Source organism: Mesoplodon bidens, assembly GCF_964165515.1.
Source record: "Mesoplodon bidens genome assembly, chromosome: 12".
Classification (NCBI taxonomy): domain Eukaryota; kingdom Metazoa; phylum Chordata; class Mammalia; order Artiodactyla; family Ziphiidae; genus Mesoplodon; species Mesoplodon bidens.
In genome coordinates, this window is record NC_138168.1 from 80,121,346 (window position 1) to 80,134,707 (window position 13,362).

Genomic DNA, 13,362 nt, shown 5'->3' on the forward strand with positions numbered 1-13,362 from the left:
ATGGAAATAACCAGAGTGCAGGCAGAATTTTCAAGGACAATCTAAAAGCATGAAGTAACAATACTTCTTATGGGGGATTTATTACTGACAGCTGGAGTCTACTGTGCTGAGTAAGAATAAGCAAGGGGAGTGGGAAGTGAAAATCCCTTCTGTATGTATTTTTCAGGGTCACCCTCTTTTGCTTTGCTGGGCTGTGTATTGTGCTGTATTTGCTACACACATGAAGATGACATTACAGTATGGGGTCTGCAGGTCATGCAATCCTCCTTGCAAAATAAAATTATGTTAGACTCTAAAAACTCTAAGTATGCATTGTGATCTTTCTCCAAAGGCTGTATGCAGAAAAAAGAAAAAAGGCTCATTTCTAAGTCCATGGTTGTGAGTTAGCGACCCACAAATAAATAAACAAAACTGTCAGCACTGTTCTGGATACATTATTGCAGCTCAACCTAACCTACCATCTTAGGATGGCTTCTTGGCAGACCAGTGACATTAACCCTATGATGGCAGACCTTCTTAAGAGTCAACTTTGTGAGGAGATGGAACTTATTTGCCCCAAACACCTCTCTAGCCAATGCCTTCCCTTTCTCACCAGTCCTGCCCAGCTTCTTCCAGATTTTCCATCCCAATTCACCATCTCACAATCATGTCTCTATTCTGGCCAGAAAAACAGATTTTCAAGAACCTATTAACTTTCCTTCTATTGTTTTACATTTTACCTGCTGCTTGTTAAGCTTTTTCTGTATTTCTTCTGAGTCACAGGAATCGTAGACGATCGGCTTGGCCAGCTCTGACTCTATGTGGGCCAGCCACGTTCTCAGGCTGCTCATGTTTTTATCCAGCTGCTGTACGGCGACCAGAGTCTCCTTCAGCTTCTTTACCCTGTGGGCAGAGAAGGAGAGACATCAACTTCAGTGAGAGGCTTCACTCATGTTTCCCTCATGAGCAGAAGCCAGCACTGGGTCTAAAGCCAGAGTCCAGCCTGGTTCAGCCACCTACTGGCTGTGTGACTGTGGGCAGTTGTACACCCCTCCTGTGTCTCTGTTTCTTTGTCCATAAAATGGAAATGAAGTAAGAGTACTTGTGAGATTTAAATGAGGTGAATGACAGAGGGTGCCAGTACATGGGCAACATCAAAAAAATATCAACCATGGTTATACTCAGCACAGCTATACTAATATAACAGTGATAGAAACCTCATGGTTGTCACATAAATTATTACTTTCACAAATAATATAATCTGTACTACCTGACTTTTGCAAATAATATAATTTATACTACTATGAAGAATAACTGGGAGGAAAAAGTTAACCTTTCCAATGGATTGTCACCAAACAGATTATACATCCATGGCTCTAATCATTTCACCCCCTGTGGGATGTATTCCAGCAATATTGTGGCAGAAACTCAGTCAAAAGAAGAAAGCATACTGAAGGTAAAACTATCAGTGAGTTATCACATGCACTTAAGCAATTTGAGCTTTAATGATGCCATATCACGTTAAAGGTAACTAAGGACCTGTTGGATTGTAAGTGGCAGAGGGCAGGTACACAATCTTCCACCTGCAGAGCCTAATTCAGTATAGTATTTGCTACATAGCATGCTTAAAAAATAACGACAAATAACTATTCTCCCATTCTCGCCAGGAAGGAGTAAAAACTCATTCCTTTAAGAATTGTCATTTCTCTAACAATCATCTGTGGACACTTTATATAAAAGATGCCAGAAAGACAAAAGAAATCAGATGTGAATATTTTCTTAATGAAATGTACAACCTGACCAGAAATCTGAACATGGAAAGAATGAAATATAACAAAGTGTGGTAAGAACTAAACTAAAGAAGTGAACGAAGTCTCTGGCTAATAAATAAAGAGTGATCAATTCTGTCTGGCCATGTTCAGTAATTATTCATTCATTTACCATTTGTTCATTTCTTTATTCCTCCTACCAACATGTATGGTGCTAGGTGACAGATAAACAGAGATGACTAAAGTTTCATCCTTGCCTTTGAGGAGCTTAGACTTTGAGAAAGGAAGGAAAGTGAAGAAATGACATGTGAGCTTCATCTTGAGAGGTGGCTACAAGCCAAGCAGAACATTTCTGGCCTAGGAAACATAATGAAGAAGAGCAAGATTGTGAAGGTAAATAGCGTCACAATGCCAAGGAGATCAGTGGTGGACGGACGGGGAAGAGAAACAGGAAAGAGAGAAGAAGTGGTTAGAGGAAGAGGTAAGACTGATGGGTGGATGGGAGCAAGATTATAAAACTCCCACAGTGACATGACAATGGATTTGTATGTAGTTTCAAAGATAAATAAGAACTTTCCCAAGATCTATTAGCACAGGAATGTTAAGGTCAGTTTTGATTCTGAGTGCATAACTCTGAGGCAAGGCTGTGGTAAGAGCTCATTCAGGAAGTACACAGAATAGTCCAAGCAGTTTGCATCAAAAGCCTACACTTGGGGCTTCCCTGGTGGCACAGTGGTTGAGAGTCCACCTGCCGATGCAGGGGACACGGGTTCGTGCCCCGGTCCGGGAAGATCCCACATGCCGCGGAGCGGCTGGGCCCGTGAGCCATGGCCGCTGAGCCTGCGCGTCCGGAGCCTGTGCTCTGCAATGAGAGAGGCCACAACAGTGAGAGGCCTGCGTACCGCAAAAAAAAAAAAAAAAAAAAAAAAAGCCTACACTTGGAAACAGTGGAGATAGAGGTGAGGAGTGGATTGCTAAATTCACGAACTGACATGACGTGAGGCAGGAGGAGTTAAGAAATGATGTCTTTTCCAGTTGGGTGACTAGATAGATGCTGCTGCCTCAAAGGAATGAGGAGCAAGTTCTTGGGATTAATGGTGCATTAAGTTTGGGGTATGATGAGTCTGTGGGATCAGCTAGACATGTATGGAAATATAGTTCTCAGGTCCAGAAGAGACGATGAAGTTTATTGCATTGGTTTACATACTGCTGGCATAGAGTTGAAGCCCTATGAAAGTATGTGTTTCATCCTGAAAGGGGTTGGACTAAAAAGAATGAATTTTAAAAGGTTAAAGAAGGAGGAATCACAGTTGAAGAAAAAATAATCAGAAAGGAAGGAGGTGAAGCAGGGAAGTGTAGCATAAAACTAAAGGCAGGAAATGTTTCAAGAAAGAATTGGTGGTGGGCGGGGGATAAGACTGATGGCATTTTAGGGTACAAACTTGCAACGAGTAGTAAATAAGCCCTAGAGATCTAATGCACAGTAAAATGAATATAAACAACAATATTGTACTCTAATTTTGTAATGTGATAAATATCGCCACAATGGCAATCATATTACATTATATCAATGTATCAAAGTAACAAGCTGTACACCTTAAATTTACACAATGTTGTGTGTCAAATACATTCAATTAAAAATAATTTTAAAAAAGAAGGAAGTGTTGGTCACAGTGTGATTTGAATGCCTTCTTCATTAGATTCCACCTGGTTTGCCTCACAGAAATGCAGATTCTTAGACCCCAACCCAGTCCTATTGAGTCAGAACCTCAGGGGGTGTGGCCAGGGAATTTACACTTAACAAGCACTCCAAGTAAGCCCTAGGCATGCTTAAGGTTGGAATCATGGGTCTACTTTGTCAAAGGCAGAGCAAGGTATTTAATGAGGCCTAAAAAGAGCCATTCATTAGAAGAGGTCTGCTGACCCTAAGTGAATAGTTCAGCAAAAGCTATGGAAACAGAAAACAGGATGCATTTGAGAGAAATACACTTATGATGAAAGAGGATTGTTAATTATTTTTAAAAAGTAGGCAGCAAAGGTAGGTAAATACGGTATGAATCCTGTAGAATGATCTGGCTACAAGAAAAAATTGATTTTTTGTTTGTTTGTTTTGTTTAATGCAGTTTAATGTTTTGGAATCGCTTTAGAATGTTTTTAGGCAGAGAAAAAGGAACTCATGAGGAAGGAGCCAAAGACAGAAGAAAAAGGAGAGAAATTACAGATGAATACAGATGACGGAGCAAGGATGCACAGGAGGCAGGATCAAGGGCATAGAGCAGGGATAGATAAATTAGATTTGAAAAGTTATTTCCCAGTGAGGGCAGGGTGTCAGCAGGAATTTGGGAGGGACACAGATAGTACTTCTCAACTCTATTATTACCAAGTAATAGTAGCAAAAATCGACTACTGAGTCCCTGTTGAGGGCCTGACATGGCTGACTGGATGTATGTATATAGATGGCTCTAAAATGAAAGGCGATGTGGAGGAGGAGCACATGATCAAAGATTTCTGGTACCACCCTTACTTAAAATTCAATTCTGCTTATGGACTGTAAGTTTTTTTTATACTTTCCACCTTTTGGTTCAGGACATGTGGTCACCTTACTGAAACTGCTCCTAATAGAAATGAATGGCAAATAAGCAAAATGTCTCCATCTCCGAGGTGTCAACTTGGTTCAACTAAAGAGGTATCTGCTTGGAAAAAAGGTCAAGAGCAACATGTCTTTTGCTCTAGGGATCTTCCAAGAATGAACCAGGAAGAAATAGAAAATATGAACAGACCAATCACAAGCACTGAAATTGAAACTGTGATTAAAAATCTTCCAACAAACAAAAGCCCAGGACCAGATGGCTTCACAGGCGAACTCTATCAAACATTTAGAGAAGAGCTAACACCTATCCTTCTCAAACTCTTCCAAAATATAGCAGAGGGAGGAAAACTCCCAAATGCATTCTACGAGGCCACCATCACCCTGATACCAAAACCAGACAAGGATGTCACAAGAAAACTACAGACCAATATCACTGATGAACATAGATGCAAAAATCCTCAACAAAATACTAGCAAACAGAATCCAAGAGCACATTAAAAGGATCATACACCATGATCAAGTGGGGTTTATTCCAGGAATGCAAGGATTCTTCAATATATGCAAATCAATCAATGTGATATACCATATTAACAAACTGAAGGAGAAAAACCATATGATCATCTCAATAGATGCAGAGAAAGCTTTCGACAAATTTCAACAGCCATTTATGATAAAAATCCTCCAGAAAGTAGGCATGAGGGGAACTTGCCTCAACAGAATAAAGGCCATATATGACAATCCCACAGCCAACATCATCCCCAATGGTGAAAAACTGAAACCATTTCCACTAAGATCAGGAACAAGATAAGGTTGCCCACTCACACCACTATTATTCAACACAGTTTTGGAAGTTTTAGCCATAGCAATCAGAGAAGAAAAAGAAATAAAAGGAATCCAAATTGGAAAAGAAGAAGTAAAGCTGTCACTGTTTGCAGATGACTTGATACTATACACAGAGAATCCTAAAGATGCTACCAGAAAACTTCTAGAGTTAATCAATGAATTTGGTAAAGTAGCAGGATACAAAATTAATGCACAGAAATCTCTTGCATTCCTATTACACTAATGATGAAAAATCTGAAAGTGAAATTAAGAAAACACTCCCATTTATCATTGCAACAAAAAGAATAAAACACCTAGGAATAAACCTACCTAAGGAGACAAAAGACCTGTATGCAGAAAATTATAAGACACTGATGAAAGAAATTAAAGATGATACAAATAGATGGAGAGATATACCATGTTCTTGGATTGGAAGAATCAACATGGTGAAAATGACTCTACTACCCAAAGCAATCTACAGATTTAATGCAATCCCTATCAAACTACCACTGGCATTTTTCACAGAACTAGAACAAAACATTTTACAATTTGTATGGAAACACAAAAGACCCTGAATAGCCAAAGCAATCTTGAGAACGAAAAACGGAGCTGGAGGAATCAGGCTCCCTGACTTCAGACTATACTACAAAGCTACAGTAATCAAGACAGTATTGTACTGGCACAAAATAAATATATAGATCAATGGAACAGGATAGAAAGCCCAGAGATAAACCCACGCACATATGGTCACCTTATTTTTAATACAGGAGGCAAGAATATACAATGGAGAAAAGACAGCCTCTTCAATAAGTAGTGCTGGAAAAACTGGACAGGTACATGGAAAAGAATGAAATTAGAACACTCCCTAACACCATACACAAAAATAAACTCAAAATGGATTAAAGACCTAAATGTAAGGCTAAACACTATCAAATTCTTAGAGGAAAATAGAGGCAGAACACCCTATGACATAAAGCACAGGAAGATCCTTTTTTGTGGGGTATGCAGGCCTCTCACTGTTGTGGCCTCTCCCATTGCAGAGCACAGGCTCCGGATGCGCAGGCTCAGCAGCCATGGCTCACGGGCCCAGCCGCTCCACGGCATGCGGGATCCTCCAGGACTGGGGCACGAACCCATGTCCCCTGAATCAGCAGGCAGACTCTCAACCACTGCACCACCAGGGAAGCCCTAGCAAGATCCTTTTTGACTCACCTCCTAGGGAAATGGAAATAAAAACAAAAATAAACAAATGGGACCTAATGAAACTTAAAAGCTTTTGCACAGCAAAGGAAACCATAAACAAGACCACAAGACAACCCTCAGAATAGGAGAAAATATTTGCGAATGAAGCAACTGACAAAGGATTAATCTCCAAAATTTACAAGCAGCTCATGCAGTTCAATATCAAAAAAACAAACAACCCAATCCAAAAATGGGCAGAGGACCTACATAGACATTTCTCCAAAGAAGATATACAGATTGCCAACAAACACATGAAAGAATGCTCAAAATCATTAATCGTTAGAGAGATGCAAATCAAAACTACAATGCAATATCATCTCACACCAGTCAGAATGGCCATCATCAAAAAATCTACAAACAATAAATGTTGGAGAGGGTGTGGAGAAAAGGGAACCCTCACACACTGTTGGTGGGAATGTCAATTGATACAGCCACTATGGCGAACAGTATGGAGGTTCCTTAAAAAACTAAAAAGAGAACTACCATACGACCCAGCAATCCCACTACTGGGCATATACCCTGAGAAAACCATAATTCAAAAGGAATCATGTGCCACAATGTTCACTGCAGCTCTATTTACAATAGCCAGGATATGGAAGCAACCTAAGTGTCCATTGATAGATGAATGGATAAAGAAGATGTGGCACATATATACAGTGGAATATTACTCAGCCATAAAAAGAAACGAAACTGAGTTATTTGTATTGAGGTGGATGGACGTATAGTCTGTCACACAGAGTGAAGTAAGTCAGAAAGAGAAAAACAAATACCGTAATGCTAACACATATATATGGAATCTAAAAAAAAAAAAAAAGGTCACGAAGAACCTAGGGGCCAGATGGAAATAAAGACACAGACCTACTAGAGAATGGACTTGAGGACACGGGAAGGGGGAAGGGTAAGCTGGGACAAAGTGAGAGAGTGGTAGTGTATATATGGACATACATACAGTACCAAACGTAAGATAGATAGCTAGTGGGAAGCAGCCACATAGCACAGGGAGATCAGCTTGGTGCTTTGTGACCACCTAGAGGGGTGGGATAGGGAGGGTGGGAGGGAGGGAGACGCAAGAGGGAAGAGATATGGGGATATATGCATATGTATAACTGATTCACTTTGTTATAGAGCAGAAACTAACACACCATTGTAAAGCAATTATCCTCCAATAAAAATGTTAAGAAAAAAGTATAAAATAAAATAAAATTGTAAGAAAAAAAAAATCTAGGGATGTGATAGCGACTTCCCTGGCAGTGCAGTGGTTAAACTCTGAGCTTCCATTACAGGGGCCACAGGTTGGACCCCTGGTCGGGGGACTAAGATCCCGCATGCCACGCAGTGCAGCCAAGAAACAAAACAAAACAAAACCCCCAAAACTCTAAGGATGTGATATATTTCAAGGCAGGGATCTGCAAGAGAATGTTCTCAAAGACAGACAACTTGCACTCAGAATCACCTGCTATTTCTCCACTCTATGACTTCCAGATAGTAAAGAAGTGATTCTCAAGCTAGGACCGGTCCTGGATCACTTAGGGGTGCTTTCCATCCACACGTGCCACTGCTAACTCTCTTCCCACCTTCTCCCCGCCCTCCGTGCCTCCCCAGATGACTATGATAGGCTTCTCTGGTCAGGAGCCACCTCTCTGAAGAACCTGTCTCATAACCAAAGTATTTTGAGAATTTTTATTCATTTTTAATTGCTTAAAATGGACATCATCACTTCTATTACAGTTTCTGTAAATCAATGTTTCTCTCTCAAATGAAAATCTAGTTATGACACCATCACTTTTCCTCTGTCATACAAATGCTTAAAAGTATTTTCACGATGGTCGGTTCTTGATAATAATATCTATATTTCATTAATTATAATAAAATTCCCTATATTTGATCAGTGTATAAAGGCATGCTGAGATGCATTACCTTATATTGTTTTAAAAAATGTGTATTTAAAAAATTATGTTCATGTTCACAGTATATAAGATTGATAGGGTACAGAAAACATGCATTGCAATATGTTTATCATAATTCATAATTCCATTCAAGATAATACTTTTCTAATTAGCTTTATAAGTACAATTTGTACTCTGTCTCTAGGGCATTTCAAGGCATTAGCCTTGAAAAATAATTCCAAGAACTGTTACATACAACCCACTCACATTTCTCTCATATGTCAGACAAAATTCACTTGAGCGTCAGTCAGTGAATGACAGTTTTTGAGCAGCTACTGGGTATAAAGTTCAGGGTACGTATTCTACCAACGACCATGGTACGGGCTTAGGACTTAACATGACCTTGGCCATCCTGCTTTAATGTCCCAGATGGAAAGGACAGTCTACAATCAATAAACCCATTGGAATAGGACTGAAGAATGGCTCACTGCACTGATGTCCATCTTGGCTTTATCCCAATAAGAATGTCCTCTCAGGAACCTCTCCCACTTGATCAGCTTCCTGTCTTCAGGTCTGATAGGATCTGAATGCTGACTATGCTTTGGGATGGGGTTTTAAAGAAAATTCATAACATCATCAGGGTTTTGTGTGGACCTAGAGGCTGGGAGGGTACTTCACTCAGTACCTGCTTCCTTCTTACCCTTGTTCAAACTTCCTGGTATTATTTATGCTCACCTTCCTCCTCCTCATGGGAAGTTCCCTGGAAAGCTGGAACTGTGAATTTCCACTTTGGGTTTTCCCTTTCCACTTTTGGCTGCCAGACTAAGCTTGTTGCCTTGCACAAAGTTGGGTACTATTTAAATGTCTGCTAAACATTAATAATCAGTGTTCTAACTAAAATATTGCTTATTTTGTTAACATATTTTAATTTAATTTATTTGATATTAAATGTATACTTAAATTTTCCTCTAGGTCCAACATTTGCAAATGATCTATTTGCTAAGGACTAAAATTCATTCATTTTCTTGGTTCAAAATTCACTGACAAAAATGATCAAAAGATCCAAAGCACAAAGGGGTATAAGTAAACACTGTTCCACTGGATATTGTCTACAGTAGCCAAATATTTTACTGGACTAGTAATCTTGTATAACATTGAAGGAATTCCAATAGTCAGAGCAGTTAGTGCAATATGTCAAGGGCATCGTGATGTGGAAATGCTTGTTCATACAGTCTATTAGGGGCAAGTTCCTCTTTCAAATGAACGTGTAAATCGTAGTAGTCAGGGAGGGTGAACGCTTAAGTGGTTCTCCTTTCTCATTTAAAAAAAAATGTATTTGACTACAAATAGCAAAATACATTGTGTGTGTGTTGAGGGGAGCGGATGTGAACTGCGAGAAGGTGTGGGATAAGGCCCCCATACATCATCCTTGAGCTATTAAACTTGGTATTTGCAGGACGAGGATCATTCTTTTTTAAGAGAAATGTCCCACATTTTTTTTCATCATTTCTTTAAAGGAAATCCTTGGGTGAAGCATCACAATAGTTTTATTTATCACTAAGAAGTTTGAGCAACACTCCTTTTGGTAGCATACAGGGTTATAATTCAAAATAGGTGTTTATAGATGTCACATGTCTGTGTAAGTTTAGTAAGCCCGGTGAATCTGTAAGTCCCTTCACTCTGGTTCCCCTTCAGAGTCCAGTGTGTTTCCTGCACACTTGACCTTTCTTGAGAAGGATTCTACTATGAAATCCAGTTGTCCAGCTTCTTAATATTGTCATATGCATACGTACATATACACATATATATCTACATATTTCATATATATACCTCACTACTTTCCTTCAAACAAATTTAGTAGATCCATAAACCCAAACAAAAAAATTCATATTCTCAATATAAAAGAACCAAAAGTACCATTAATAAATTTTATTCATCAGTAGGGATTTGTTTGGGGGATGTTATGGTATAAGAAAAATATTTTTTAAAAACAAAATGAAAATTCCTGATGTAATGGTATTCTAACTGAAAAAAAATCATGAAGTAAACATTTGTATAATGCACTAAATTGCCATTTTAGACATAACCTTCTATATTTTGCACATACTATTGAAAACCTTTATACTAGTCAGTGACCAAAACCTACTGACATACATAAAACAGAAACAACTTTCTCTCACACACAAAACTCTCCCGGCCCCTGAAACATGAGTAGATTTTTATTTATTAAAGGGAACGCTTTCAGCTACAAAGCTGTGACTGGCCATGACTGAATTTCAGTTTCAGCAGGAGCCCATCCTTTAAATAGCAGATGATGGACTAACAGGACCTTTCCACTGAATCTTTTTCTGAATCTCTTTCCTGTGTCTCAGGCTCTCTACTGTAACCATACTCCTCGTATGATGCATCCAGTCCCAAGACAAGTAGATACTGAACCATAACAAAGTCCATTAACCTTTTCATCCAGCTCCGCAGGCCCAGTAGGAGACAAGAAAACAAACTGACAAATAAGCCTGAGGAGTCCACAGCCAACGATCTCCTCACACCAGTCATCTCCACGTAACACTGGCCAACACAATTATGGAGTAAAGCTCCAGCATCCATCCTATAACCCCCATGTAACATGAAAGCTATGCCCAAGGGAAGAAACTCAAGGAGATGCCTGCCTTGTGATACTGCAGTTACAATCGGGGAGGTCTGCGTCCACACAGCCGTCCTCTGCCATCCTCAGGGCACACGGATCTTCCGCCACCACCATGAAGTTTCCACTTGCAAAAGTCAGGTTTGCAGAGCAAAAGGCTAAACCCTGCGTGGGGATGAAAGTTTCCCCAGTCTGTGTATGAAAGTATGAAAATGCTCACTCCAGACAAATGTTGGTAAGTCTCTGCCTGACAATATGACACTGAGCAGTGAGTGACAAGTGGTCATGTTTCTAAATAAAACCTACATTCATTAACATGTGCCAGGCTTGATCTCCTGGAATGTAGGCCACGAGTGTAAGAAGGGAAAAGGCTCAGGGTAATCTGCTAGGAGGGGGAGGCTCCAGGTCTAAAGAAAGAAGGGTATCAAAAATAAGACCGGCTGCAGACACTCTGCCATTCTGGAAGGACCTTCGACTTTTCTCGCAGGCAGTTTAAGTTGGAAAAGGTATTTGCAAAGATAAATGTACCAAATGCAAACAAGCAAAACCTCTACGAGTACGGCGGCAAACTGTAGCAGCAAAAAGGAGCAACTGCTTTTTTTCTTCAGTCTGATTTGCCAGTTAAGTGGTGCTAAGTAGGAGTTTTAGGGGCTGTTTGGGAAGATGGGATGGACAAGATATTCTGTGGGAAAGTGCTTGCTCTTCACCTTTAAATAGACTATTTGAACATGAAAAGTAATGAAGAAATACTGTTCTCCTCTTACATAAACCTTTGTCTTTTAAAAAAATAATGATATAAAGTGACAAAAATAATGTTCATTTTAAGGTAATTTTAAAAAGGATCGGTTCATTAGCTTGGCGGAATCTCAGATAACTTTTTTTTCTTTTGTGAATTTCAAGAGTTTCTAAATTTTCTGCACTGACTGTATATAAATTTCATAATTTAAGTTCTTAAAGAAAATAAGCTCCCAAATTACTCATTACTGGTAATTTAATAAAAAATGACTAATGCTGTCTGCTTTAAATCCTTTTTGGATTTTAACATACATACACACAAATAAATTACAAATAAATAAATAGATAATGAACATTTGCTAATTTTTTTTAAAGGCCAATATGATGAATTGCAACTAAAATAAAACAAAGCATTTGGTTCTGGTTGTGTGAGTTGACTGCTTTTAAAATAGTAATACATTTTCTTTATAAAAGAAACAAACCTGCATTTTACATTTTAAAAATTCCAGAAAACTTGGTCATAAATAAAATTATTTTAAAAATCCTGCTACTTAAAGATATGCTATTGTGAATTCTTTATAAAACAATCACTCCACTGATATATTATTTTTATCAGGAATGTACATATGTAAATTTGGTTAAAGGAATATATTGGTCATAATTCCATAACAGTAGACAAATTTGGTTTTTCGTGATTATCATTAACATTTAAAAAACTTAGATCTTTAAAAATTTTTATTGCCATTATTTCCTTAGTTTAATTCCTTTTTACTTTATATAGTTTTTCCCATGGGTTAATTTTTTTTCCCATGTTCATTATCCTTAGCACAATATATTTATTCTAATGAATTAAACATAAGGCTAGGCTTTAAAGACACAATTATTGTAGTACCAAAAAAATGGCAATAATATCAATTTCCATCAATAGGGAAAATACTGGATAAATCACGTTGTATAAATGGAATGTGGAATGTTCTGTGGAATGAACCGTGGAATGCTCTGCAGCCATCTAAAAGAATAAGACTGGGGCTTCCCTGGTGGCACAGTGGTTGAGAGTCCGCCTGCTGATGCAGGGGACACGGGTTCGTGCCCCGGTCCGGGAAGATCCCACATGCCGCGGAGCGGCTGGGCCTGTGAGCCATGGCCGCTGGGCCTGCGCGTCCGGAGCCTGTGCTCCGCAATGGGAGAGGCCACAATGGTGAGAGGCCCGCGTACCGCAAAAAAAAAAAAAAAAAAAAAAAAAAACAATAAGACTGGCACATATAGCATTTTATAGTATACATGGTCCTTTCCCCTATGTTGTCTCATTGGAGATGTGGCAGTTGTTTTAATGAACACTTTGAAAATGAGGACTATAGGGCTCAGAGAGGTTATACAGTTAAGCCCTAGGTCACACAGCTGGAACAAGGTGAACTAAACCTAGGAATCTTGATTAGTTCTTGGTCATTTCCTTACTTGCTGCATCAAAGAATTCCTGATCCTGGCTTGACTTTTCTGAATGGATTGCCATGAGGTAATACCAGCCACAAATTCCAAGAATTAAGTTTTCTTTTTCCTCTTGTTTGGGCAGAACTCCCATTAGACTGAAAACCCTTCTGAGGTCAGCTGCTACAACTTTGCAAAGCCTTCCTTGTACTGCACAAGCCTCTAAACTCCCTCTGGGATGACAGCGGACATTTGTTGACTGAGCACTTCACT

The 13,362-nt window shown here is 39.1% G+C and overlaps 1 protein-coding gene across 18 annotated transcripts in view; it reads right to left on the reverse strand.

Annotated features, from left to right (window-relative positions):
- Nucleotides 1–13,362, reverse strand: part of SYNE1 (spectrin repeat containing nuclear envelope protein 1) — a 466,561-nt gene that overhangs the window by 43,437 nt on the left and 409,762 nt on the right. For all 18 annotated transcript variants that reach the window (XM_081251412.1, XM_081251411.1, XM_081251427.1 and 15 more), the window contains one exon: nucleotides 720–882. In XM_081251412.1, coding sequence (XP_081107538.1) covers nucleotides 720–882 — 163 coding nt within the window. The remainder of the gene's footprint in view (nucleotides 1–719; nucleotides 883–13,362) is intronic.